The 26,530-nt window shown below is 36.9% G+C and overlaps 2 protein-coding genes, 1 long non-coding RNA gene and 1 pseudogene across 4 annotated transcripts; all 4 read right to left on the reverse strand.

The window, feature by feature from the left end:
• Nucleotides 1-3,220: 3,220 nt before the first annotated feature.
• On the reverse strand, nt 3,221-8,773 carry LOC114306596 (protein trichome birefringence-like 11). Its single transcript, XM_028251867.2, has 4 exons — nt 8,077-8,773; nt 5,751-6,140; nt 5,112-5,270; nt 3,221-4,067 (listed from the first exon to the last, which is right to left on the reverse strand). Exons 1-4 carry the CDS (start codon nt 8,487-8,489, stop codon nt 3,707-3,709), a joined length of 1,323 nt encoding a protein of 440 aa, XP_028107668.2. The 5' UTR covers nt 8,490-8,773; the 3' UTR covers nt 3,221-3,706.
• Nucleotides 8,774-12,548: 3,775 nt separating this feature from the next.
• On the reverse strand, nt 12,549-24,803 carry LOC114306592 (F-box protein At2g27310-like; annotated as a pseudogene).
• On the reverse strand, nt 13,687-20,005 carry LOC114306594 (trafficking protein particle complex II-specific subunit 130 homolog). Of its 2 annotated transcripts, XR_014347028.1 has the most exons (8): nt 17,720-20,005; nt 17,162-17,251; nt 16,882-17,043; nt 16,250-16,340; nt 15,187-15,350; nt 14,651-14,872; nt 14,335-14,418; nt 13,687-14,248 (listed from the first exon to the last, which is right to left on the reverse strand). XR_014347028.1 is itself a non-coding variant. In XM_082899576.1 (4 exons), the coding sequence occupies exons 1-4, from the start codon at nt 17,843-17,845 to the stop codon at nt 16,311-16,313; spliced, it is 408 nt and encodes a 135-aa protein (XP_082755702.1). In that variant the 5' UTR covers nt 17,846-20,005; the 3' UTR covers nt 16,128-16,310. The 2 variants fall into 2 exon arrangements, 1 of the variants encoding a protein (XP_082755702.1); XM_082899576.1 differs by lacking the exons at nt 13,687-14,248; nt 14,335-14,418; nt 14,651-14,872; nt 15,187-15,350 and having other exon boundaries at nt 16,128-16,340.
• LOC145804715 (uncharacterized) lies at nt 21,872-23,699 on the reverse strand. Its single transcript, XR_014347029.1, has 3 exons — nt 22,921-23,699; nt 22,541-22,585; nt 21,872-22,161 (listed from the first exon to the last, which is right to left on the reverse strand). It is a non-coding gene; the product is annotated as an uncharacterized LOC145804715 (long non-coding RNA).
• Nucleotides 24,804-26,530: the final 1,727 nt, after the last annotated feature.

Raw genomic sequence — 26,530 nt, forward strand, 5'->3', positions numbered from 1 at the left:
ACGCCAGCCGATCCGGAGAAATAATCTGGTGCTTCTCAGGCGCACCAGATTCTGTCGATCTGAACCGTTAAAATTGTTTTGGCTTGATCTAAGCCATTTGAGGTCCGATTTGGGTGAGCCAATAGTGTTTTCAAACTATTTGGAATATTTCAGACACATCCGTACGGTCAGAATTTGCAAATAAGCTTTCAAAAATTTGCAGTTTTTTATTTTGGCAATCCGAAGTGCTTTTCCGGCTAATTTGAGCAGTCCGGACTTCACAGCAAAGCCTGTTTTTCAAACAGAGATTACTTTCTGGATGATGGAGGAATCCACATCAACTTCAGGGCCGATGATTCGGTTGAACGCTTCTAATTATGCGATATGGAAGCCGCGGATGGAGGACGTCCTGTATTGTAGAGATCTGTTTGACCCTATAGCGCTAAAGGGGGTCAAACCAGATGGAGACAAGGATGAGGACTGGATAAAAACTAACCGGAAGACTGTCGGTCAAATCAGACAGTGGATTGACCACAGTGTGTTCCACCATGTTGCCCAAGAGACAGACGTCTATGCCCTATGGATGAAATTAGAGGGCATGTACCAGTCCAAGACCGCACGGAACAAAGCCTTGATAATGAGAAGGCTTATAAACCTGAAGCTGAAGAATGGTGTGTTTGTTGCTGAACACACCAGTGAATTCCACAGCCTTGTGAACCAGCTTGCATCAATCAAAATGAAGTTGGAGGATGAGATGCAAGCATTATTATTACTCAGTTCCTTACCAGACAGCTGGGAGACGTTGGTGGTTTCTCTCAGTAATTCTGCACCCGAAGGGAAGCTGACCATGGGGATGGTCACAAACGCTTTATTCAACGAGGAGGCAAGGAAGAAAGAGATGGAAGGAGAGCAGTCACATGCCCTTGTCACAGAAAGTAGAGGCAGAGATAGAGAAAGGGGCAGAGGTAGAGGAAGAAGTAAAAGCAGAGGGCGTTCACAGTCCAGACAGGACAACACGAGGAGGTGTTTTTACTGTGATCAAGAGGATCACGTAATAAGAGATTGCCCAGAGAAGAAGGCGAACAGACAAGCCAAAGAGAAGGCTAAGGGACACGGAGGTCCCTCAACTACAGCAGTTGCAGTGCATTCCTCTGACGATGAAGAGGTGATGCTTACAATCTCGTCAGAGTTGGAAACACCCGGCTGGATTTTGGATTCAGGGTGTACGTTCCACATATGTGCGGATAGGAAGCTTTTCTCCACTTACCGAAGAGTCAGCGGTAGCATTATCCGGATGGCCAACAACACAGTGAACAGAGTTGTCGGCATAGGGACAGTGCGATTCCTTACTAAGGATGGAAGAAAAGTAATTTTATCTGAGGTCCGACATGTGCCAGGAGTACGGAGGAATCTAATCTCCCTGAGTATGCTAGATCTAAAAGGAAATTGTTTCTCATCTAGTGGCGGGGTTCTTCATGTACGCAGAGGTGATAAAGAATTGTTGCAAGGCAAATTGTGCAACAAATTGTACAGACTGGAAGGAGAAGTTTTGACAAAGATGAGTGTTGTCAAATGCCAGTCGGAGGGTACAAAGAGAGAACATACGCAACCAAAGCGTATGATTGAGCAAGGCTTTCATCAGGAACGGCGAAAACGGTACACGGGAACGCAAAGAGGCAGTTCAAAGGTGCACAGAGCTGAGCCAGTGAAGCCAATCTTGAAGAAAGTTCAGAGCAAAGAAACCAAGTCTGTAGAGACTATGCCAGTGAAGATGAGAGTTTCTTTTGCTTCCGTGTTAGAGACATTTTGCAACCTCTCAAAAGATGCATGGAAAGGAGGGATGCAATCTCGAGTCGCAAAGTGAGCGTTGCAATGCACTCCAATAAAGGGGTGTGAGCACTATACACGGAGTTGCATAGTGATAACTTGTACAGACCGATGGAAGTTGTCTTGGCAGAAGGGCTAACTGTCAAACATCAGTACGGACGTACAAGTGAGACTGAACCGAACATCAGGGATTGCAGCACAGACAACGGCGTATGAGATCGCTGGGAAGTTGTTCGAAAGTGCAGAAAGCAAAGGCTGGTTGTTCAGAAATAAGCTTCGAGCAAGGAAAATTGAGGATGTTGATGTGTCACACTCTGAAGTTTTCTAGTTGCTCCCGTGTTCATCATGCAAGGAGTTGCACGGTAATGCAAGGGTATCCCGAGCAGGGGGTACAGGGCATCCAATCAGGGGGAGCTGTGTCTTGGCAGTCCAAGCTGAGAAGTCAGTTGTCCATGTGGGCGTGGAGGGGGAGAATTGTTGGCTCCATCCACTACCCACATGGTAATGAGCCCACCATTCATAGTGTAGGTAGCACCATGTTGTAAAAGAAGGTGATGGAGGGCTACACCAACTCACTAAAGGAAGATAGTGAGGGTGGCACTACCTTGGCCAATTATGGCTAGCACTTCACCTACTCCTCCTCTCTTGGTTATAATTTGAGATAAGTGAGGAGAGGTTTGAATCATCAGAAATTGAGAGTGAGAGCTGTGAGTTGAGTGAGTTTCATCTCCTCCTCTGTAATTGTATTTTTGCTCCATTTTAGTGAAAATTCTCTTTTCTGTCCGTGGATGTAGGCATTGGGCCGAACCACGTAAATATTGTGTTCTCTGTGTGTGTGAGATATTTTTCTGGGTGTGTTTGATCCTAACAGAAGTCACGCCGCTGAGCTACACGCCATGGGGTTTATAGTTCTCCTATGTTACATGGATTTGGTTATGAATATTGGGTGTATCTATTTATCAAAGTGTTGAATTCATATAATTCTAATATTTATGGTTACCAGTAGACTAGATTTCATATTTTGAAACATTAATTTTTATTTTATTAGGATTAAATTGGGATTTACAATCTAATATAGAACTTGTTATGCATAAAATGAAAGTCTTATGCATAGTTATATTGTAAATTCAACTATTTGTAATATTAGGTGCATGTCATGCGGAACACATATATCATAGCCCTTCATGGAGATCAGAAATTCATTGGATGATAACACCGTGTTTTCTATTTCGACTAGTTCTTCTTAGGTTCTTTGGTGCTACATCTTTCTTATATTTTTTGGGTACATCGGAAATTCAAAGGAAAAAAAAAAGGAGGCAAATGTAATTCACCCTAAAAAAAAAAATTTAAAAAAAAACCTCTCTCATGGAAACAATCATCATGCTTTATCACATATGCAGACAAAAAGGACAAATGGCAATCAATTCAACCTTTCTTCATATATACAAAAGTACAATCAACAATGTCAAGAAATGCTTTGCATATCTGACTATATCCCCTATATGAATGATAGTAACAAGAAGAATCAGATACTTTTGTGTATATCTCCTTTCAACTGTGGAATTTGCTTCAGAAATCCAACACTATCTACTGAAAGTTGTATAGTCTATACAGAATCTATTGCCAGCATCCACAACCACTGAAAATCTACTGCCACGAATTTCTCCACCATCCTGACTATTGTATTAGAGCAGGCTGCATCGTTGTCCAAAAGGGCATTTCCGGTATTTCACAAGTAGCGCAAGTTTACTCTCCCTTACGGGAATAACTGCAATATGATGTGCCAAATGAGACTTGTTCTTTGATAAGTTCACTTCTCTTTTTAGGCATTGGATAGCTATGCCTTACTTTACCTTATCCCCTCTTTAACGCAATGGAAGAGAAATCGATGGTGCTAGTTTTAGTGATGTGCATAACTTATGTGATTGTGCTCCCACTTGAGGAAGTTCGCATAGAGAAGCTCGTTCCACGAATCAGGGACACCTGGCAGGCACCAGTGGCTGCAGTCTTGGCGGTGGAGAGGGGCCAGTCCGATCTTGGGCCCTAAATAATACAAAGACAAGTGGCCATCTTTTCGCCTTGAAGTCATATATGTCACGTTCAAAAAATCCATTTTCTTCACTTGTGACTTGTTTGAGTGTTCTGTTAACACATCAATGACAGTCTTGAAGTGACCCCACGTTTGTGGTGAAACAGGTAATGAACCCAAGTAAGGCAATGTCTCCCGGTGACAGTTACCGCCAGTCTTCCAGTTGCCGCTCCTGTTAAATCCAGCGAATTTATCATTTGTTGCATTGTATAATAACAAAACAAGACGATTTCACGAGGAATTGACCCTATTAACAGAATAAGTACTTTTTAACAGTTTGAAAACCACATTGAACGGGTACAATCAAGTTAGAGAAAGTTGACAAAAAACACAACAAAACAAGAAGTTAGAAAACATTTTTTGAAAACCAAACCAAACAGACCTTTTCTTTGGCAGAGCAAACAAAGAACCATGGTAATAGCAACAAGTTCAATTTATTGATTGTTGATTAACTGTGTTTTCCCACTAGGCGTACGTAGAAAGATTCATCTTGCTGTGGTAATCAAGGATATGAGTAAATGTATAATTAATTTTAAATTGTCTAAATAGGATAGATTTCATTAATCATCCATTAAAGATACATTTCACAGAACCAAAACTGCATTTGGTATTGTTCATGGTAAAATGATCAAGCTCAACTTCTCCTTTTCTTTGTCACTTTCCAAGTTAGCTTTTGTTATGATGGAACAAATGAAAACAAGTAAAATTGAGCAATCACACAAGAACACAAAGATGGCCACAAGCCTACATCCATAGGCAAAAAATAACAGAGCGTTTTACTATCAAAAGAGGAGAAAATACAAGGAGAAGCAATCTCTCTCAAAATCGTCCGTAACAAGAATTCTCTCAACTCACATTACCCTTATCCTTGAAAATAACCCATAATATATACTAAGATGCAAATCCAACAAGAATTGGATCAGACCTAGACCTCACTATTTGCCCACTAATCTGGTCGTGCAGATCAACACATGCACAAATCGGGTAGAACACAAGACACTCGCAACACCTTTTATAAAAAAAATCAAGGAACTGCTTCCCAAACAAGGGTTATATTGGAAAAAAAAGGAACTTAAATAGTTGAGATGTGAATTGATGGAATAGTAATATCTCGTTAAACTTTTAGCATTTCCTGTTAGGCCAATCTTTGTACGGTGTAAAGTGTAGTAAAAATTATTGGAACAGTAGAAAAAAGTACTTTAGTAAAGAGACAAACCTGAAGTGTACAGGTGCGTAGCTTCGAAAAATGACCTGGGTCTTGCTCAGATTTACTTCACTGCCTATCCAATCCACCATTGTCTCAATTGCTCTCCGAAGCGCGCTTTCTACACTCATCTCCATCTTCACTTTCTCTCCTTCCTGAAAGTAACAACCCCTAACAAGTACATGGATCCGAAGGTCAAGTACAATGTTTTGAAGCAGATCATAGCTCCGAAAGAAATACCAAGAACAGACAGTTTCAATAGGGATACAAGATCTAAATAGCCATAACCTTACATTAATAACACATTAGTACGACCTATAAATTTTATAATCGTCACGATCAATTCCTTTTCAATAAAAATAAAAGATAAATTATCTAAGTAGAATAGACCCAAGCATGGAAACAACATGAGATGTTTCGAGCTTCAACACATCATCATATTTAGTAAACTTGGTCTTATAAACACGTCATCTTTCAGTCAATGATGTGTACCTCAAATAATACTTGTTCCAGTTAAAATTTCTAAATTTAAATGATAATTCCATCTTTCCGACAAACAGATCCCCTTCAGTGAAACAGTCAAAATGTAAAAACAATTAACATATGAATGAACTAATCCTAGGTAAAGAATTTCAAAAAGATTAAAATTACCCTCTCATAGTTTTCTCATAATTCCACCAATGCCCCGTGTTGAAAACCAATACATCTGCACCTTTCCACTTCAATGAGCTCCAATCCAATCGATCCAGTCTCAAAGTAGTCTTCACCTTTTCGGGCGCTCTAGCCGGGGCCCGACCCTGCGCCACTAGAAATGGAGCTCTGTAGTACTCAACAGTGCAGTTGAAATCCCTGAACTTGAATGCCAAGAAACCAGTGTGCTTTGTGATTGGACTACCATTCACTTCAAATATTGAAGTTTTATCAGGAACTGCAGAGGAGAGCATGCAGAGAAGGGACTCCCATTGGTTTCTTCCAATAGAGTCACCAACAAACACAAGCCGGCGGTTTCGCAGCTTTTCCAGCATGTTCTTTGCATCAAATCTGATTTCAAAAGAGATGAACCAAATAAGAAACTTTTTATCTCCCTCCAATCAATCGGATGAAGGCAAAGTTTAAATTACTAAAGAAAACATAGAAAATTTACATAATGCACACTCACTTCATATAAAATTATCACATAAGCAAAATTGTAATTTATCACCCCTCAACTTGAGCCTCATATAAATAAAGCCTCTCACTCATGGAGAAGGGACCTTTGGCTATGAATTCTCAAGCATTCCTTAAGACTCGGTTACAAAGTTCTTTTCAAAACTCTTGTGGTAGATCAACAAGCATTTCATCAATGTGTTAATTTTTCCACATGCTCTGAAGCCACACTCTACATCTCAAGACTCGCAGAGTTTGCTAGTCTAATCTCTTCTTTTCGAAAGACAAAGTTTGAACTTTGTTTGAGATAAAAAAAAATTTAAACCCTTGATCAAACCCTTCTCTTTTGTGTTCTTAATTCGAGGACTTGAAGAAATCCATCAAGTGGTTTGATTGAAAAACATGCTTCTATAGGAATTAAATTGTGAGTATATCAGGAGATCAAATAAGAGGTTCACCATTGTAATAGGTGTAAAACCACAGAGGATTGTATCCATTTTTTTTAAAATCAATAAATTAAACTGTGCATATGTTTTTATGTTTTTTATTACTACACTCAAAATTTGTGTGTAAACTAAACTGGTCCATAATAACTCAAATAGCATTATACTGTTAGGCTCTCAAAATAAAGTATGTACTCATGTGCACCTAGCTAGCGGCGACCCAAGGGCAGGCAGGAACCCCCCAAACTTCTTAAAAAAACTCATTACTTCCATGAAATTTTATTTTTATAATATAAAAAAATATAATTAGCATTTTGACATTCAAAATCTATATAATCTTACTTCAGCCACTCCAAAATCTAGTAATTTCTCCTTCCCCTTGCACAATTCCTTCATCCACTGTCGTGCCTAGCATCAACATTCCATGTATACCTATGTATATACATACATACATATATAAACATTTATATATAGATATATTTAGCATTTGAAAGCCAGATACTAGGAGTTGAGACCAAAGCCAGAAGTGAGAAATTCATAAGTGAAACGCCCAGAAAAATGCACTTAATATCAGAAACACCAAGTATGGCAGTTCAAAAAAAACAAAAAATACTAATGTATAGTGTTTGGTTCAGTAGAATTGTCATTCCCTAACCCTTTTAAGGTAAATGTTTTGGACCCCTAATTTTGGACCACCAAACCAACCCTAGTGATATGACTTTGTGTCATAAGTCACATCACTTGAGAATCCCACTAAAATATAAAAACTACCTAATGAGTGTTTGCCATGTTATTAGAAATTGGTATTGGAGAATCAAAATTGGTGCGATGTAACATTACTCTTAGGCTATGTTTATTTGGAAAGATATTTGTAAAAGAAAATGAAAAAAATAGATGAAATGTAAATAAAATATAATTATATTTTACCAAATTTCACGTACTTTTTTTGATTTTATTTCCAAATTCCTACCTAAATTTTCAACCAGACACATTTTTAGGGTGAATAAAAATTCCACTTGTAATATATTTTTTTATTATTATGCTTATTATTTTTACACAAGAATAGACAGTGTGATGAATCATCATTTCATTACACTTTATCCTAGCAAACCAAATCGAGCATAACTGTACAATTGTACTTTATTCTACTTAACCAAACAGAGCACAACAGTACAAGGCATTCAACCAGAAAGACGGCCTAAATTAGCAATTAAAGAACATACTACTTTTTCAACTTCAACAAAATAATGCATACTCAATGATTAAAATCACATTAAATTAACTAACATACAAAGAGTAATTAATGAAGAAGAAACTCAAAAAACCTCAGCATAAAACTTACTTATATATATATATATACTAGAGTTGAAGGAAAGATCAAAATAAACCTGGGTAAATCGCAATTTTTGGGTTGCCAACGCCATTTTGTGTAGAAACTATCAGGCCTTCCATTCTCAGAGCATCGAAATCCATTGTCTAAGAACAAGCAATCTTCGGATTTATATAAAGGATAACTATCATCCCAAACCCATTCACCATCAAAGACATCACACCCATCACCACCACCCTCTTCGAGAAATCTTGGCCTTCGATTCTCATCCAACGACCCATTGATACCAGACCACTCTATCAAGCTGGGTGGGTCTACACGGGAACGAAACTCTGTGGTCACAGCTCTGTAATCCAAGTAAATGAAACAGAGGATGAAGCAAACAGAGACGAAGAAGAAAGCAAGAATGCTGGTTGTGGGGTCAAGAGGGGTCAAGCGCTTTAATTTCTTGAAGAAATCCAAGTGGGTCATTGTGGATGTGTGTTCTCTGACTCAACTGTGGATAAAGATTAATGGGTTGTCCTCAGAAGGGTGTATTCGGATATGGGTTTTTGAGAAGGAAAGAAGAGGAATAGAATTTGGAAAGTGTCATTTGAGTCAAGTTTATATAGAGATGATTGATCGTAGAGAAGTTGGAGAGAGAGAGAGAGACAGAGAGAGAGAGAGTTGGAAGATGAGATTGTGTGGGGGATGGAGGGGTGAGAGGTGAGTGGGGTCTGGAGGGAAGAGAAACATTCATTGCAGATAAATGAGTGCAGTTTGAAAAATGTCATATACTAAATATTTTATTACAATAATGTTTGAGGGCTCGAAATTAGTGGTCTGAATGTGGCTTAAAATTTAAAACGATATCGTTTTGGGTTTTGATTTTTTTTTTTTTTTCCCCTTCCTCTTCTTTCTTTTTTTCTTCTTCTTCTTCTTTTTCTTCTTCGTTTTGAACCTGAGAAGCAGAGGCGAGAGAGAGAAACAGAGGGGAGAGATGGGAGCTCGTCGTCGGTTGTCGGCCAATCGTCGCAGCTCGTCGGTCGTCGGCCGATCGTCGCCTCTGCCTCCGCCCGCCTCCGCCTCTGCCTCCGCCCGCCTCCACCTCCGCCTCCCTCCGCCTCCAGCCCTATTTTTAGGGCCCCTCCAGTTCTGCTCCTCCTTCTCTTCTTCCTCATTCTCTTCTTCTTCTTTTTCTTCTTCTTCTTCTTCCTCTTTCTCAAATTCGAGCCAATGGCTCGAAACCCTTTCGGACTCTGTAGCAGAGCTGATTTTATTAAATGTATTATATAAATATGATATAAAATTTCACAAACAAAATATTTAGACTATCTCACATTAGTAGTGTATTTTACTTGTTGAAAAAGAAAAAGAAAAGACAAAAAAAAAGAAGAAGAAATTTAAGGAAAGTGGCTGTTTTAAAGAAGCACCAAGGAAGCATTTAAAGCTATGAATATTAGACTATATAACATTAGCAGTGTATTTTACTTGTTGAAAAAGAAAAAGAAAAGACAAAAAAAAAGAAGAAGAAATTTAAGGAAAGTGCCTGTTTTAAAGAAGCACCAAGAAAGCATTTAAAGCTATGACCAGCAGTCCATAAATTATCGAGTTATGTTAGGTATCAAATAAATTATTTAATTTTTTATGTGGGCGTAAAATCTATATATATGTGATTTGTGTGGATTTCATATTTATGTGAGATATGTGATAAAAAATTTAATAATTTATTTAAAATTCATAATATTTTTTTAAATTATCTACTCCTTAGATGACTGTGTGATTAATCAGTCGTCATTTTTCTCTTTTTTGTTTTGGGTGCTATGTAAATAAGTAATTCTTTGTTATTGGATGGGCAGCAGAGCACTATTCTGAAAATTTTGAATAATTGTTTTTCTTGTCAGTTGTTTTTTTCACTTGAATAATTGTCTTTTTGTCTTAGAGTTGGTTTTTTCACCTACACTTTCAGAGATAAGCGTTAGTATTTGATTTGATGGAATGCTGCTAGGTTATGAACCTTTATTGATCAATCTTGTCAATTTTTTTCCACCAACCAAACTTATCTATTAATGAGGGACCTGGTAAGTCTTAGCTAAACTACCCGTAGAAATTTTGAGAGTTAGGTAACTATCATAATTATCATTCATAATTAAATATATATATATATATATATATAATTAATGACAAAGTTAGCACAACTTTCTTCATAAGTTTGAACTCAAATTTTTCTTCAAAAATCTAAAAAGTACAATCCTTGTGCGTCAATATTCAATTACATATCATTTTGTGATATTTTTTCTAAGTGTTGGATTTTTATCAAATTCATTAAGGAGCTCTTGGGACTCACCAAGGTATTAAATTGTTTATTTTGTAATATTTTTATTTTATTGTATTTGTGTCTAAAAAATAAATAATTTATTTTCAAAACATATTTCTTGTTTTCTTTTTTAATTTTTTATATTACAATTATCAGATCGACCTGATTTTTTTTATTTAAAACAAAAATAATGATAAATTTTACAGAGAAGTCTAGCTCGCAATAATGTTAAGTATTAATAAGAAGTCACAAATAATATTAGATTATTTTTTTTATATTTTTTATTGACTCAACTATAAAGCCTTCAAATTGATTAATGATTAATACTCGCATCTCATGTGATATCAATGTTTCATTTGATATATATACTCAACCAGCTTTGATTGGTGATTAATTAAAGAAAGATTATAAGCATCTACAAAAATCTTCAACGAGAGAGAGAGAGAGATTTGGGGATCATGTGTGACAGCGTGACTCGTGTGGTCCGGTTGTGGGCTTAGTGGTGGTGGTGGGGTTTGGAGGCGGGCTAAGACTGTGTGGACCAAGAAGGTGTATAGATAACTATTTTTTTATTTTTATTTTTTAAATTAGTAAGGCTAGGAATCAAAAATTTAAACACAGAAAATTTTTGAGAAAAATAATATGTGATCTTGATTTAATGCTTCTTTTGTAGTCTTAGAATAAATTTAAATCATACATTATTTTTTTGATAATTTTTTGAGTTTAAGCTTTTGATTTTTAGGCCTAGTTTGGGAAGACTAAATAAGTGCACTTTTTGACTTTTTATGAAATATGGGTTGGGTTTGGGTTGGGTTTGAAGTGATGTGTTAGAGAGGTGATGTGATTTAAATAAGATGATGTGACTTAAATAGGATAGTGACTTTTTGACTTTTTATCTTTTTTCAATCTTCCCAAACTAGGCCTTAGTATTACTCTTTAAAAATTATAAACAAGACAGTCATCATCCGTGACTTTCAGTAACACTCTAACCACAACTCTGGCTAACTTTTGGTGATTGGACAACCACCACCCGTAATCTCCAGCAATAGTCTGATCACCAACTCTTGTAGTCACTGTCAATCCATTCACTAACTCACTAAATATTTGTATTCACAAAACATGGTTATTGGTTTTTCATACAGAAATTAAATGAAAAAGAGATTTTTTTTTTTAGGGGAGGGAGTTACTGCCCAGTGAGGGCAGAGAAACATATTTACAAATTAGTGGTAAAATTTATATACTTTAATAATTAAAGTATTATATTTTTTCATGTTTTGATAATTCTTTTTCCTACCCCTACTTGGCAATAATTCCCCATTTTTTTTCCTAGATCGACTGATAAAACAATTCTAATCCTAGTGCAAGTCCTCCTAAACATGGTAAACAACTCTGACTTCCATAGTGAAATTTCACTATCCAACATCAGGTAAAAAAAAATTATTTGAGCACTAAACATTCTAAAATTTAGGATCAATTATAAAAATAAAAATAAGTTCATAATTTCAAATTTAAGACTAAAAAGTTCAAATTGAAGATTTCAAAATGACAAATTTTAATTTTTTATTTGTATAAAGAAATTTCTCCGACTTTACAGTATGCAAACATCTTTCTCATCCAATGAACTTTTACTGTGAAATAGTGAAATTTACTATGGTAATGAAATTTCACCCTAAGACAACGAGTGAAAATTCACTACAAGAATTTTGCATCTGCAGATTTTACATTTTTTCATCAACCAAATAAATTTTGGCAGCCTCCACCAATAAGAAGATTTGAAGAGTATAAGAAGTCAATAATTGAGGGATTGAGTTTCAGTTTTGAACTACCAAATACAAAAATACAAGAAAGAATAAGACAACCAACGTATGTGCCAATAACGTCGTGAAAACGTGCTTGTCTTACCCTCATATCTCTCTTTATGTGATAGTGATCTATGTAGCTATCTCTGAAGACGGTAAAAAAAGTCAGAAATTCAAGATTCGAGTATAGAATGACTATGATCCGTTCATTGTAATCCAACTTACTAACTTCCTAATATTATTATCGTGTAATAATAATAATAACAATAATAATAATAATAATAGAATCATAGAATGATAATATATCAAAAACATGATTAATAAAATTAATACAAACATGATGTTAGGGATTCATGCTTCATGAGGCTAATTAATTTATCAGATTAATCTACCATTCACCAACCGATCGAAAAAGGAAGTATCGAGAAAGAGTGATTTTCCTTTCAAATTTAGGCTCTACACAAAAAGGGTGACAAGCCATATACCTACCACAATCTAGACTGCTCCTACCATTAATCTTGCTCTGTGATTTTTACAATGTTCTCAAATCAAATTTAAAAAACTAAAGATTGCTTAATTTTGTTTTCTGACCAAAATTGAATTTTACATCAAAAGACAGCAGCAGCCACTGAGAGTTTGGTCAGAAAAGAGAGCAAATATTTCACAAAAAGTAGTAACAGAATGTGACGAATGCTGCAATGCCGCTCAAAATACAAAGCCTGTCGAACCTGCTTTCATTTCTGATATTCTCTTCCTTCAACTGGCTCTGCACTTTCGAGTACAGATTGTACGACACCACAAGAATTAACACTTTTGCCGACCAAAAAATTGGTCGCTAAAAGCCCATTTTTGGTCGGCAAAAGTTATCCGCGACCAATTTTTTTGGTCGCTACTTTGGTCGCCAATTGAGGGTCGGCAAAAGTAATTCGCGACCAAAATTTTGGTTGGTCGGGAAAAGTCGGATTTGCCGACTAAATTTTTGGTCGCTAAATATATCATTACCGCGACTAATTCATTTAGTTGCTAAAACACTTTGGTCGCGAAAAGTGATATTTTCCCGACCAAATATCTTAGTCACCAATTGACACATTTCGCGACCAAAAAGTTTGGTCGCCAATTATCACATTCAACGACCAAAAAGTTTGGTCGCCAATTGTGACATTCCACGACCAAAAAATTTTTGTCGCCAATTGTGACATTCCGCGACCAAAAAATTTGGTCGCCAATTGTCACATTCTGCAACCAAATTGTTTGGTCGCCAATTGTCACATTCTGCGACCAAACATGTTTTGCGCAACTAAAACTTTAGTCGGCAATAGACCTATTCGCGACCAAATCCTTTGGTTGCCAAAATTAATAATTTTAACGACTAATTATTTAGTCGCCAAATGTGCTTGGTGATACACCGACTACTTTATTTAGTCGACAAAAGTATAACTTACTGAGGCACGAGTGCCCTTACTAGTTTTGGGGCTTTGATTAGCAAAAGCTATTGGGAATTTGGGACAAAAGTACAACATTTCACACTCTCAGTTGCCATGGAATGCAAAAGATCAGAACATTTCCCCATCAATCACAAACATTTCCCCACAACTTTATTTCTTTACAATTGTGTCAAGTACAAAGAGAGATAGACACAGAGAGGGAACAGAATCAACTTAACCTTCCCCACCAAAAAAATAGCAAGACTATTTGCAAGATAACAAGGTAAAAGCTACATATTAAACTTTACATTCCCAATATATCCATTCATGCAGCAGTGGCATGAAAGTTACCCTTAGATGGCTTTGCACATTCGCTTTCTTCTTAAACCATTCTCTGATTCTCCTACTTAATGTATTGGGAAAGCCACTTAAAGCCATCACCATATCCCATCTTGCGCACGATACTGCACATGAAGACCTCAATAGGACGGACATTTGAGTCAGCGAGGTCAACATTACCCTTACCGGTAGTAACACCAGTCAAACCCAAGTAATATCTCAACTCATCCTCTGAGACAGCATAGGGTATGTCAATCTTGTTCCCAAGTATGAGAAACGGGACATTTGCAAGTGAATCGTCTGAGAGGAGGGCATCCAGCTCCTTTTTAGCCTCTGCAAATCTCTCTTTGTCGTATGCATCAACAAGGCAAACTACAGAATCCACTTGCATGATGATCAAAAATTATATACTATTTGTGAACAAGGCACGAAAAGGACAAGGCACAAAAATTATATACCATTCCATCCCGTTGAGGTTCATTAATAAGCAAAGCAGATGAAACAGATGCAGCAAGATCGACCAGAGACCTTGGTTTAAACACCTAAGAATGGAAATGCATTGTGAGATGAATAAATGAATCAACAAAGTGGTCCGTTGTCACAAACCAATCCATGTCATGTTAAAAGGGAGACTATATACAGGAAAGGTGGCAATCTAAAATACGATGGTATAATGATTGCTCCGCATCCTCATCATCATCTTCTCATCATTGTTTTTATTATAATACACATCATCAAAATCTGTTTTGGTTTTCCATTAAACAAGAATGATACCTTTAGAATGGGTCTTGTTGGCTTCTCATAACTCATAAAATCATCACTGATGCTGGTCCACCATTCTGCAGAGCATGCTCAGCATCAACACATATCTCTGCAAGTCTCATAGGTCGATCGATGCAGCTTTCAAAGTTTCCGGGTAAAGAATTAGTTCTTGACATGGAAACAGTATTTACTTTAGCTGAAGGGGGCTTCCTCGGAGATGCATCTGAACCTAAGCTGCCAGCATGTAACAACTGGGTAAGGGCTCAAAAGAATTCAAAGGATTTGAAGACAAAGGCATTTACATATACACAAAGATACAACTATTAGAGTTCACTTCTTCAACAATTAGAGGGGAAAAAAAGGAGGGGGGAAGGTTGTTATCAGCAACTAGTATGCTTGCTTCCAAAGCAAATTAAAGCAGTTCAGTACATTTTAAGTCAAAACACTGGAACCAACTAACAAGATTGTATTTCCCCCTCCAAGAAATTATGCATTTCTTTGAACAGCATGTAACAATATATTGCATTCAATTACTAAATTTCCATTACCCATCAATAAAAGCTGAGCGACCATCAAATAATTCAAACACATTCCCAGCAGAAAGAGAAGCCTTTTGGCGATTAGCTTCACGCAGAAGTAAAGATGGTTCAAGAGGTAATGGCTTCCTCTGAATACCAAAGTGCTTAACCCTTGGTGTTGTTTGAAGAATCATCTGCATGGATTCAAGGAATACATAAACAATAACATTTTTCAATGAGAATGAAATTAGGATCAGTAACAACTATAATTACGATAATTTTGAGAAGGATTACTTAAACCGCATTATTGACATGTTAACTGAGGTGAGGAATGGCATGTTGTGTCTCAGAAAAAGTGCCCACAAAGACATAGTCTATTTTAGTGAAACATTTAATCCTAACCCTCAACTTGAGCCACATTACCATAACAATTCAATGCAAGGACACAAGCACTGCTCAGGTAAGTAGTACAAATTTCCAAAAACTGATTGTTTTTTTTTTTTTTGAACAAGGTTTTTTTTTATTTTTTGACAACCTGGCCCTTACAATCCTCCAGCTCTAGATATCATCTAAGATCCATATTGGTGACTGATGTATGTAATTGAACTGCGACAACAATAAATTTGACTATCCCACAGTTGTTCAGTTATTTCTTCCAATAATCCAGAGTAAAGATGTTGATGATGAAGCTCCTCAGCGCACAGGAGGCATTATTGAAAAAACTAATTTTTACAAAGAAAGTAAAAAACCAGATCATGTTTTCCAGAGTAGCTTTCAATTCTGGCCCAATTAAAATTGGCCGCTTTGTTAGGATGTCACTGAGGCCATCATACCGAGCCATCAAATGATTTTTGAGTTATGAATAAAATTTTCTTTCATCCTAAAATGTAATTAACTTTATTTGACTTCAGTTAAGACTCATTCTAAACAACCAGCAAACCAGTTGACTCACTTATAACAAAAGAAGCAGAGTATCAATTGAAGTATCCTCGAAATAACCAGTACAAGGTTGGTTTATTTAATTTATATCAGTGCTCAAATTTACAAGCCTTTTCCTAGTTACATGTCAATAATACCAAATTAAAAACCTCACCTTTTCCTTCTCAAACACCTCAGATGAAGCATCAGGTGGAACTAAAGGCCAAACTGCAGGCTTAGGCCAAGGTAGCATGCTGAGTGAAGCACTGCACAAAAGAAAAATATATTAGAGAGAGAGTTGGAGGACCACAGTGCAACATCAAAGGAACTCTTTGGCAATGCTGACTACTACTTTCAAATAGGATTGGTATGCTAAAAAGTTGTGTTTCTACTTGTTGACAGGACTTCTTTCTATATCTGATCCATAACCAATTAGTTATGCAAGCCTCATGAACTACAACATGGGGAATTACATTGCAATAAGCAATAATTTTGGTATTAAATTTGTAGAAACAAGTGAACAAATGCATGGCTATTCTTTTTTTTCTTAATAAAAAAAATGCTTGTTAATTGTCACAGGGAAACCATTGAGAAATAAAAATAGAATGAAACATATCATCGCATCTATATGTCAGTAAAAAACATGCCTGGACAACTATTTTTTCCCTCAAACTCCATTCTCGGTTGAAATAACAAATGTTGATTACTTCCACTCACCAAGTTACATAGTATAGTATGCAAACACTGCACTATATCACACTAAGTATATGGAGTTTGGAAGTCACTTGCAATGCGTGTAAAATTTACCTTAATCCGGCATAGTGAATAAAGATCACCTTGAAGGCGATAAAACTCTGTTTCTATATCAGGTGCCACTTGTCCATCACTATAATGAGAAGCAATTGTATTGATTAAAGCCAAGCAAGCAGTTATCACCCAAACTTCACGCATACAGAAGGGTAACATACTCTGAAAAGAACACCAAGAAAAGAGAGGTAAAAAGGATAAGAATAAATAACGTTTCAATAATAGCTTAAAAAAAGTACTATTATTACTGTGAGTGAACATTGAACAACATGTCAAATACCTCATGCAGTGCCAATGCCTTTGAAAAGCCGATAATAAATGAATAGCCCCTTGATGCAACCTTAAAGGGACGATTCAACTTGAATAACAGCTGCAAAATTGAGATGTATAATTGCAACAAAGTTAAAACACAATTGCAGAAAACCAAGTACCCTTGAAATGTGGCGAGACTAAATGTTTTGACAAATATAACAACCACTGTAGAAAACTTAAGAAAGTATGGCTCCAGTGAGGCAATTAGTATAGATATTACAAATTAAGTTTAACAATAAAATGTAGAATTAAGTTAACTATGATATACTGAGCACGTACTAAAGCAAGTTCAAGCAGTGCATCCCAATTTCCAATATGCAAGAAGAATAATATAAGTGTTACTGATAAATGAAAGACTCAACGCTACGAAAAATTTTACATGCCATAAATTGAACATGATTGAGGAAAACAAATAATGCAATAACTTCTGGTATGAAAAAAAAAACATAATTTTCCATTATGTATAACTTCTCTTGTTATTATCTAAAACCAACCTAAGTTAATCCTACTTCTTTGTCTTGCTCACCTTTGCTTGGCTGGCAAAAAAATACTGTCTAAATTCAAATTTTCTAAATGAATCATCTTCAGTAATCTGTGTTAATGGTTTGTTCCCAGGGTTTAGCACTGCAGCTTGATCATCTCCATGGTCCATTCCTCCAAAGTCCCAATGTTTCCCTCACATAACTGCATTACATGAAAAAAGTAAACACATACGGAAATTGACAGATATTTTTTAAATTGGCAACACTAATGAAACACATAAATTGACAGCTACTTTAATATTGTCATCACTAATGAAACACAAAGAATGAATTAATTTTGTGAATCAAGAGAAGACAACAATGACTGAGAAAACACAATACAAATATAGCTAGAGAAAGATGTTTGATGAGTACTTATAACTTATAAGAACATAGAGATTCAAATTTCGCATAGTAAGGCCACTGAGGGACTTCAAGTCTTCGAGATAGAGTGCTAAACAACAATCTACATACCCTAAGGAAATTGACAGTTGTTTAGTAGGAGAAACAATCAAGAAGATGAAAATAAGGCCCCAACATGGTCTATTTTTAACATGGAAAAATTATATAATACGGTCTTAAAGAGTGAATAAAGAAAAATTCATGGAGGGGACAATAGACAAAAACTGAGCATGCTCATTCAACAAAGCCTTATTCAACTACAAGGAATTCACTACACAAAGCCATTTTGTGATTCACTGCCATCCTATAGTATGTCTTAAACCAATTTCTAATGATACTGCCTTGAAAAAAGATGTGTACTAAAATAATAAGCATGAACCGGGGAAATTGAATTCCCAACTATGCTGGACTGGCATCAAGTGTCGTGTCCCTACATACCTGTATCCAATTGAACTTTTCCTGTTATTATGACAAAAATTATAGACTGTTTGTCATATAAATGAGCTGTGATTTGTCCTTTTCGTGCCATGACAGAGAAAAAAACTAACAGCAATAACAATAACAGGATGGAAAAACATTATTGTCCTTTTTTTCTTTTGGGTGTAGGTAGGTGGGTGGGTGGGTAGGCAGTAGGGACATGGGAGGGGGATGGACCAAATTGCATCATAAATAAATAAAAAAATGTTGTTAGTTCATAACACTTTAAAAAATGTAGCTACTTACCTCATTACCATGCAAATCAACCAGTGTTTTCAACTCAGCTCTACGGAAAAGTGCTACATGTACATGTCCTAGCAGAAAATATAATAGCTAAAAATCACAGAGAATAAGGGTAGCCAAGAAGACTAATTAGAAAGACCAACCAATGAATTTGCTTAACTAATGCAATGCAATAGTGCTGAGCAAACACAAGTACCTTGCTTATTGGATATGCTACAGGAAAACAAATCCAAACAAGAACGCAGACAAATGGGGCTACAACTGCACCAATAGCCAACCCATATCTAGAACAAACAGATTGTGGTATAATCTGTTCATATAGACTAGTAGTAATTAGCGCATGCAAATTCACCATGCTGATTTAACCAGGAAAATTGAAACATCATGATGCGAAAAATAAATTTGAGTTTTATAAAAGCACTTCTTCAGAAAATGTATCCATGCTACAAGAACATAACTCAAGTTTTCTAATAAGCACTTTTTCTAATGGGCAGACACATTCCCACCTTAATTGCCCATGTCACAAATTACAGGGATAAGAAATCAGTTTTACGTGGGTAAAATCGGGCACGAATACCCTAATAAACTATAAATTGCACTGCAAATTCAAGCAGCTGTCCACCTACTCCAAATTTTATAGCTCTCTTCTAAAGAAATGTTACCTAAGATAAATCCCTCACCTCTCCAAACAGAAGTATCAATGTAACTGAAATCAAGATGGCACCCCAAGCAGTGATCAAACTATACAGAAATATGGGAAGTGCCTGAGGAAAAGAACATCTAAAAACATCAAGTACTTCACGTTACATGTTACTAAAAATAGCTTGGTTCAACATGTCATAATATATGTACCTCCATGGCAGCAGCATTGCATATAAGCAGCAGCATTGCATATAAGCAGCAGCATTGCATATAACCACAATAATTACGAATCTGACACAGTTCACCCAGAAATCCAAAGTAGGTTTCCTCAATGAAAACTTGAAGGGACAAATATAGTCCAAGAGACAAATAGTAGTGCAGATAATAAAATACCAAAACTGACAACACATACAAAAACACCGAGTACCCTAGATTTATCCCTCCTGTGATCTTGAACATACAAACCTTATAGTACTTAATCGACCAACCGCTGGCATTGCCTCCCAAGCTCTCCTTCCAAGATTCATACTCCGACATGGAATAAAACGCTAGAACTTTCCCATTTCTGTGAGTAGCTTGTGCAACAATAAATACCAGTTATTATAAACTTCACTTTCAGTTCCACTAGACAGTAATGGAAGTAAGATTGGACAGGGATTAGCATTCTTATTCCTTCCAAGATTCATACTCCGAATTGTCAAAGTCCCTTTGGTTTGAGAATCAAAAGCTGGGTTGTCAATAAGAGCATTGACAAAAACCCATAGATGGTTCTTCACTGCGTGGGCTTTGAGATTAGCATTCTTATTCTTTTTATTAACAATACTCATTACATAGTTTGTAATCTGGTTGGTAACATAATCAACATGAGTCCCACCCTTAATTGTCGCAATCAAATTTACAAAGTTGACCTGGAAAGTCATCAACCCATCAAAATTTAACATTAAGTTTCATCAATACAGCCGCTGAGAGAAAACCATTTACCTATAACCAACTATTTAGGATGCAACTAAAAACTATAAGAATCACAGACAGACAAATAAACTATAAGAATTTACTCATTTAAAATAGACAATTTTTCACTAGTATTTTCCAGTAATCATTGAAATTTACTTGAATTCTAATGCCTTTCTTTTGGAAATCTTCCAATGATTTGGACTTTTGGGAAACCTATTCTTATTGCTGTTTTCTTATTTTCTTTTAGGATATCTGGTTTTCCCACTTCATCGACATCATTACACACACAATGCAATTCAACTTGCCATGAACTTTAAAATGGAAAAGAAATGTGATAAAGGAGTAACTAGTGACCTACGTCGTTAACTTAATTGGCAGCAAGAGAAAATTCATTGGTTTTGGAAAATTCCCTAAGGAAAATTCATTCCCTAAGGTTCTAACAATACATTGCTTTTGGAAAATTCATATCAAAACAGTTTTGAAAACCTCTTATTAGCGATCTAGAAATTCCAGCAATAATTTCAAGCAACCAAACACTTTCAAAACCAGCCAATTCAAACAATTGCCCTTCCATATAGCCCTAGATTTTACAAGCTTTCCTTAATCATCACTATTCCTAATTCATAAAACTACCTACCATACCTGTGTGTACAGGCAATTGAATCAACAATTTTGGATCAACACAACACAGATGGCTATAATAGCTGAAATCACAGTAGAAACAGTAAGAGTTGAGAGAGATTGTTCCAAGAGGTTCAAACACTTCTATTGTTTCAGATATAGCAATCAACGTTAAATTTTCTATTCATTACATATCTCATCAACAATAGTATTTGAAGAATTCCATCTCATTCTGCTAATCTATTTTTAAGCATTTTTGATAATATGCACATATATGTCATCCTATTGTGAACGGCCTCCAATTGCACCCAAATATTAACTTCAATTCTCAATATCTGAAGCAAGAACAGACTCAGGTTCAAGAACACTGAAGCATCATGTCTATGAAAAATTGAAGTTTGGACTATCTATGCATTTAGATATGTAAACTTTTGTTATATTCACATACTAAAATAAAAATATGTTTTTTTAAGTGGGAATGGCACACCCACGCATGAAGAATCCAGGAACTAACAATTAGTGGTTAACTGATATGTCATTAATTAAACCTCCTTAGGGATGAACTGTTTTGCAAATATGAAACGAGAAAAGTAAAAGAAGAGATGCTAAAATCATTTTACAAAGAAAATTATCCCTTAGTCATTAGAAGCAGAACACCAGGTTATGGAATCTTTCTTTTGAAAACGACATAAACAAAATGTTGGTGCTTGCATAAATATTTAATAAGTATGCAGTAATTCACATTCAGACTTCAATGTTTTGAATCCTTATAAGGATTCAAAGGCAATGCAGTGAGAAACCCCCAAAAGGCAGTCATATTCCACCAACACAAGAATAACTTATAATATATGGCTACATAACAATTTCAAATTGCTTGAGCCATGAATAAAAATGTAGAATCTGAGGAGAAAAGTAGGCACAACATATAGAATTGAGATATTTATGGTTATAAAATATTACCTTTGGCAGCACCAATTTTCCATGAACTAATAAGCTAATTCAACAGCGCATCATTCTCTATCCCTTGAGAACCAGAAACAAGACCTTCATCTTGTTTGGTTAGCATGTTCTGCAATGCATGGCCAAACTCATGGAAGACAGTCTCAACCTAATTATAGCAATCAATCAATGTGAAGATCATGAAATCGAAATGGAAAAATCTGCAAAACAGTTGCAGCTTATATGACTCCTCAGAAAATTGCAAACCTTCCAGTGATCAAATAAATAGATATAATCATATAGATATTAAAAAATAATAGTAATATCTATCTCAGTTATTGAACCCAATCCTTAAAATATTCTCTAAAATCAGAAATAGTAACCAATACTTCCACATGAATTGGCATTTATACAACTTGAATTTATTCAAGTTCTGCTCCATTTGGAGAAGTACACACAGAAGTATAATCCATCAATTTTTTGTAGAACACTTGAATATGAGCATTTGAATTAAAAAATTATATAAATAAATAAATAAAAAGGCATACCTGAGAAAGTGTGGATGAATCAGATTCAATAGAGGCAATTTTTCTCTGTTTTTCGAAAACAACCAAATTAATAAACTAGGTAGAAACAATCATCAACCGTTCTAAGTCAACACTGCCATTCTCGGTCAAACAGTTAACTAATGAAAATTATAGGAACAAAAAATCTTCAGTAGAAATTGAAATCAACAAGAAGGAAAAAATTAAACCTAGATTTGAGGTAAGAGATGTGTATATTGATCCAATCTTTTGGTTTCTGAGGGGAAAAAAAAGAAAATATAAACAAAAAAAGAAATCTGAATCTTGAATTCATTGAGAGAAAAGTGAAGAAAAGAAAGAAAGTGAAAAACAGAGGTAGAGAATGAGAGGAGAGTGGTGTGTACCTCAAGGCTGAACCTGGAGCTGGACTGAATCAGCAAATTTGGTGCAGAGTTCTGATCAGAGAAGATCGAGGGGTCGATTGAACAGAAATGGAGAGAAAAATTAGGGCAAAGATGAACTATCCATCTTCGATTTCATTTCCGACGCATTAATGTGCCTCGCCGCCTGATCATTCTCATCACAATCAGCCCATTCCAGATCGTCGTTTTGACGAGTCTGGCGGTAGTCCTTTGTAGACAAAGGTTCTGAAACAGTTGAGGGGAGTGTAGGGTCTGGATTTGAACATACGGCTTATGGAGGGATTGGAGAAGATCAAAGGTAGGGTTAGGGTTTTGAAACCGACGACGAGAGTGGAGAAGACGAAGGTAAGGTGAGGTGAATGGCGCGACTGAGCTTTGATCGAATTCGACTGAGGTGTGAAAGAGGCGCGTAGGAATTTTTCATATTTGTTTGAATTAGTAAAGTCATCCCCTACCAAACTGATGGTCGGCTAATGCATTTGGATACCAAAACAACGTCGTTTTGGTATCAGCGACCAAATTATATTAGTCGCTAAAAATAGCATACACAGCCCCCTTTTTAATTTCATTCTCCGGCCCATATTTTTGGCGACAATTAGTGTAATTTGGTCGGCAAAAATTACTTATTTGCGACAAAAAAATTTAGTCGGTAACAGTATCAATTTTTAGCTACGAAATTTACTTTTGGTCGGAAAATGTCATTTTTTTGCGACAAAAATTTTTTTGGTCGGCAAAAGTGGTCGGCAAATGTGTAAATTCTTGTAGTGCAATTCAAGGGCTCCACTGTAATTCTTGCTCCGACAACAGCTCAGCGCTCCTTTGAGGACAAGCAAACTGTTTCTCCCATTAACATGAGCACCTTTCATGTCTCCCAACTGCAAACTTAGCTCTGTCAGTTCAAGAGTTGTTTAGACACCGTCACTTTCAGTATAAACCACTCTAAACTTCATAAGAAGAATGCATTCTATGATTTGACACGGAAGAATGTATTTGGCAGGAAGAATCGATCCAAATCGTGTCAAGAAATCATTTTCTGTTGGCCAATGTCTTTACCCGCCAAGAGAGCTCCAACTTGAAAGATTTGCAGCTTGCTTTATTTTTCTACTCACTACAATCCAACTAAGCTGGAGTCCGTTGCGAAGATCTTGCCAGAGCTTCCCATCTTTCCTCTTGATTTACATGGACGCAACAGGTGGCAGACCATTGGAAACTGAAAGGGTAACTTCGTCGTCACGGTTATCAAGATTGATTCGAAAAGGGCAATTGTAAAACCAACCATTGACACCATTTGCATTAGGGATTCCCCAAAGGACTTTTGAGTAAATTGTTTTGTCTTTGTATCTTATATCCACGATAGAGATGAAATCTGATGGTGAAATGGTTTCAAACTGGTCCATGTCACCGTAGTATTCGGCCTCGGTCCATTCCTCTGGGTATTCAAGGTAGTTGTTCCATTTAAACTCGGGAACTTCCTTGTTTACAATAAGGGGGAAGCAATCTGCGTAGAATTTTTTAAATCCACCGATTGATGATATCAAACTTTTGACATCTTCTCTGTTCGTTGATGGCCACATAGAACATATATTTTCCCATAATTTTTCTTCTTTGGAGATGGAATGGAGTGCTGCACAAGTACAAGCTGCACTAGCCAAAGTCACACGGTCCAAACGCCTTGGTATGTCATAGAAGAGATCACTGCTCAATGATGACATGGCTTCAACTTGTGCAACCGATACTGCCATGGTTCTTCGATCATCTAAAAAGAAAAGACACAAGGAAAACATAAAGTAATGTACCGAAGTATACATCTGTCCAAAAAGAAGTATGTTGTAAATCATTATTTCTTCAAGTCCTAGAATATCTTGAATTTTCTTCTTCCTATTGCCATTTCAAGTAAATATTTCACTTCCTTTTACTCACCCATTTCGATGATCTAGATGAGAAATAGCTTCTGTTTTGTTCTTTTCTTTTCTTTTTTTCTATTTTTTTCTCTCACAGGTGATGGAAAGCAAACTAGAGTTTATATATTCTTCAGCAAAATGAAGGTACCTTCAAATATAAGCAAATTAAGTATGTGTACTTCTAGATCTAGGTCAGGCAACATGAACCACCACATGCTAGTCTACAATGATAGAAGAAAGAGAGAATCCTCTAAACTTACAAGCTAAAAGTGAGAGTTTTCCCTTCTCCCCAATCTTAGCAACCCATTTGTTACACTCCCAAACATTCTTATATAGCAGTTGCCTCCAGGCCCACTAAAGCTGCACCCAAACCCCTGAAACATCCCTAGTATTGTTAAAACCTACCACTACCACCTACTACCACCTACTCCACCTGCTACACACCTACCTACTCTACTCTTCTATATATATGAATCATTGTAAACATATTCAACAAAACAATCATAATACATACAATTTATTCTCTCTCTATCAATTTATTTTACATGGTATCAGAGCCTCGTCGGCGGCGTTTCGAAACAAAAACAGCGCGATGTTTGAAACTGCCCAGAAATCGTATTGCTCGAAATCAAATCTTGAGCATACTAGGAGCAAGGGCTCGACGAGAGGAGTCCAGAAATATAAAGCAGACACCCAACAGAGGCCGGACGCGCCCTCACGCGCCTCTGGAAGTTGGCACGTGAGTCCCAGTCGCGTCACGCGCCAACACGCGCCGTGCAGGCACCCGGCGCGTGGTCCTAATCTCACCCACGCGCCCCACGCGCGAACGAAGGAAGAAGACGAGTGGGCAGGCAGCGCGTGTCCACCCTCGTTCCTGGAACACGCGCAGGCCGCGTCAGCGTGCCACGTCGTCAACACGTGGCGACACGTCAGCAAAGGGATGCCACATGTCCGTCCACGAAGCGGTCCAGGTCATCGCCACGCGGCAGCCAGGTCAGCGCCACGTGGCTTTCCACGTCACCGGAACGTGGCCTACTATCAGTGACACGTCAGCAAAGGTATGCCACATGTCTGCCCCGTCAACCAGAGGCAGGGAGGGATCCAGTGCTACGCGGCAATGGTGCAGCCGCAGGAGGAAGGATCCAGTGCTTTGCGGCGAAGGTACAGCCGCAGATCTGAGGCGTACAAAATGTTTTGGCTAGAACAAAGCCATTTGGAGTCCGTTTTTGGTGATCCAATAGTGGTTTCCGACTATTTGGAATATTCCGAACACATCCGTACGGTCAGATTTTGGAGACGGAGTTTCTGTAAAAAGAATGCAGATTAAAGAGACGAACGGCATCAGGTGCAGCGGACGGAATATTCTGTTGGAACACGGAATATTCCCTGAACTTTTGAAAATTGCAATTTGGCCCAGAATTTTCAGAAAATTGTGGTGTGGCCCAGCTTTCGGGGATAGTTTTTAGTGAGGTCCCCGGAAATGCAGCGAAGGTTGGTTTTAGCTAAACGGACCGCTCCGGACGCAACCGCAAGGTCAGAACAGTGAAATTCTGAACGGTTTGGAAAGATTGTCAAAACATGGGAGTTTGTCATCTTCAATACTTGAAGGGAGGTTCCCGAATATTGTGGAACATTGTGGATTCACTGAAGAGGTTAGAATGGGTAGATTCTAACCAGAATGGACAACCAGG

Source organism: Camellia sinensis, chromosome 12 (genome assembly GCF_055761805.1).
Source record: "Camellia sinensis isolate YWXY chromosome 12, ASM5576180v1, whole genome shotgun sequence".
Lineage (NCBI taxonomy): Eukaryota > Viridiplantae > Streptophyta > Magnoliopsida > Ericales > Theaceae > Camellia > Camellia sinensis.

What these genes read in the sequence shown, in the direction of transcription:
- LOC114306596 (XM_028251867.2), bottom strand. Translation starts at nt 8,489, where the DNA reads ATGACCCACTTGGATTTCTTCAAGAAATTAAAGCGCTTGACCCCTCTT. An exon ending in TATGAGAAAACTATGAGAGG is followed by an intron (nt 5,271 to 5,750) that starts GTAATTTTAATC and finishes TGTACTTGTTAG; the next exon opens with GGGTTGTTACTTTCAGGAAG. An exon ending in TACGCACCTGTACACTTCAG is followed by an intron (nt 4,068 to 5,111) that starts GTTTGTCTCTTT and finishes TGGATTTAACAG; the next exon opens with GAGCGGCAACTGGAAGACTG.
- LOC114306594 (XM_082899576.1), bottom strand. Translation starts at nt 17,845, where the DNA reads ATGGACCATGGAGATGATCAAGCTGCAGTGCTAAACCCTGGGAACAAA. An exon ending in AGGCATTGGCACTGCATGAG is followed by an intron (nt 17,044 to 17,161) that starts GTATTTGACATG and finishes TGTTCTTTTCAG; the next exon opens with AGTATGTTACCCTTCTGTAT. An exon ending in ATTCACTATGCCGGATTAAG is followed by an intron (nt 16,341 to 16,881) that starts GTAAATTTTACA and finishes TCTTTTGTGCAG; the next exon opens with TGCTTCACTCAGCATGCTAC.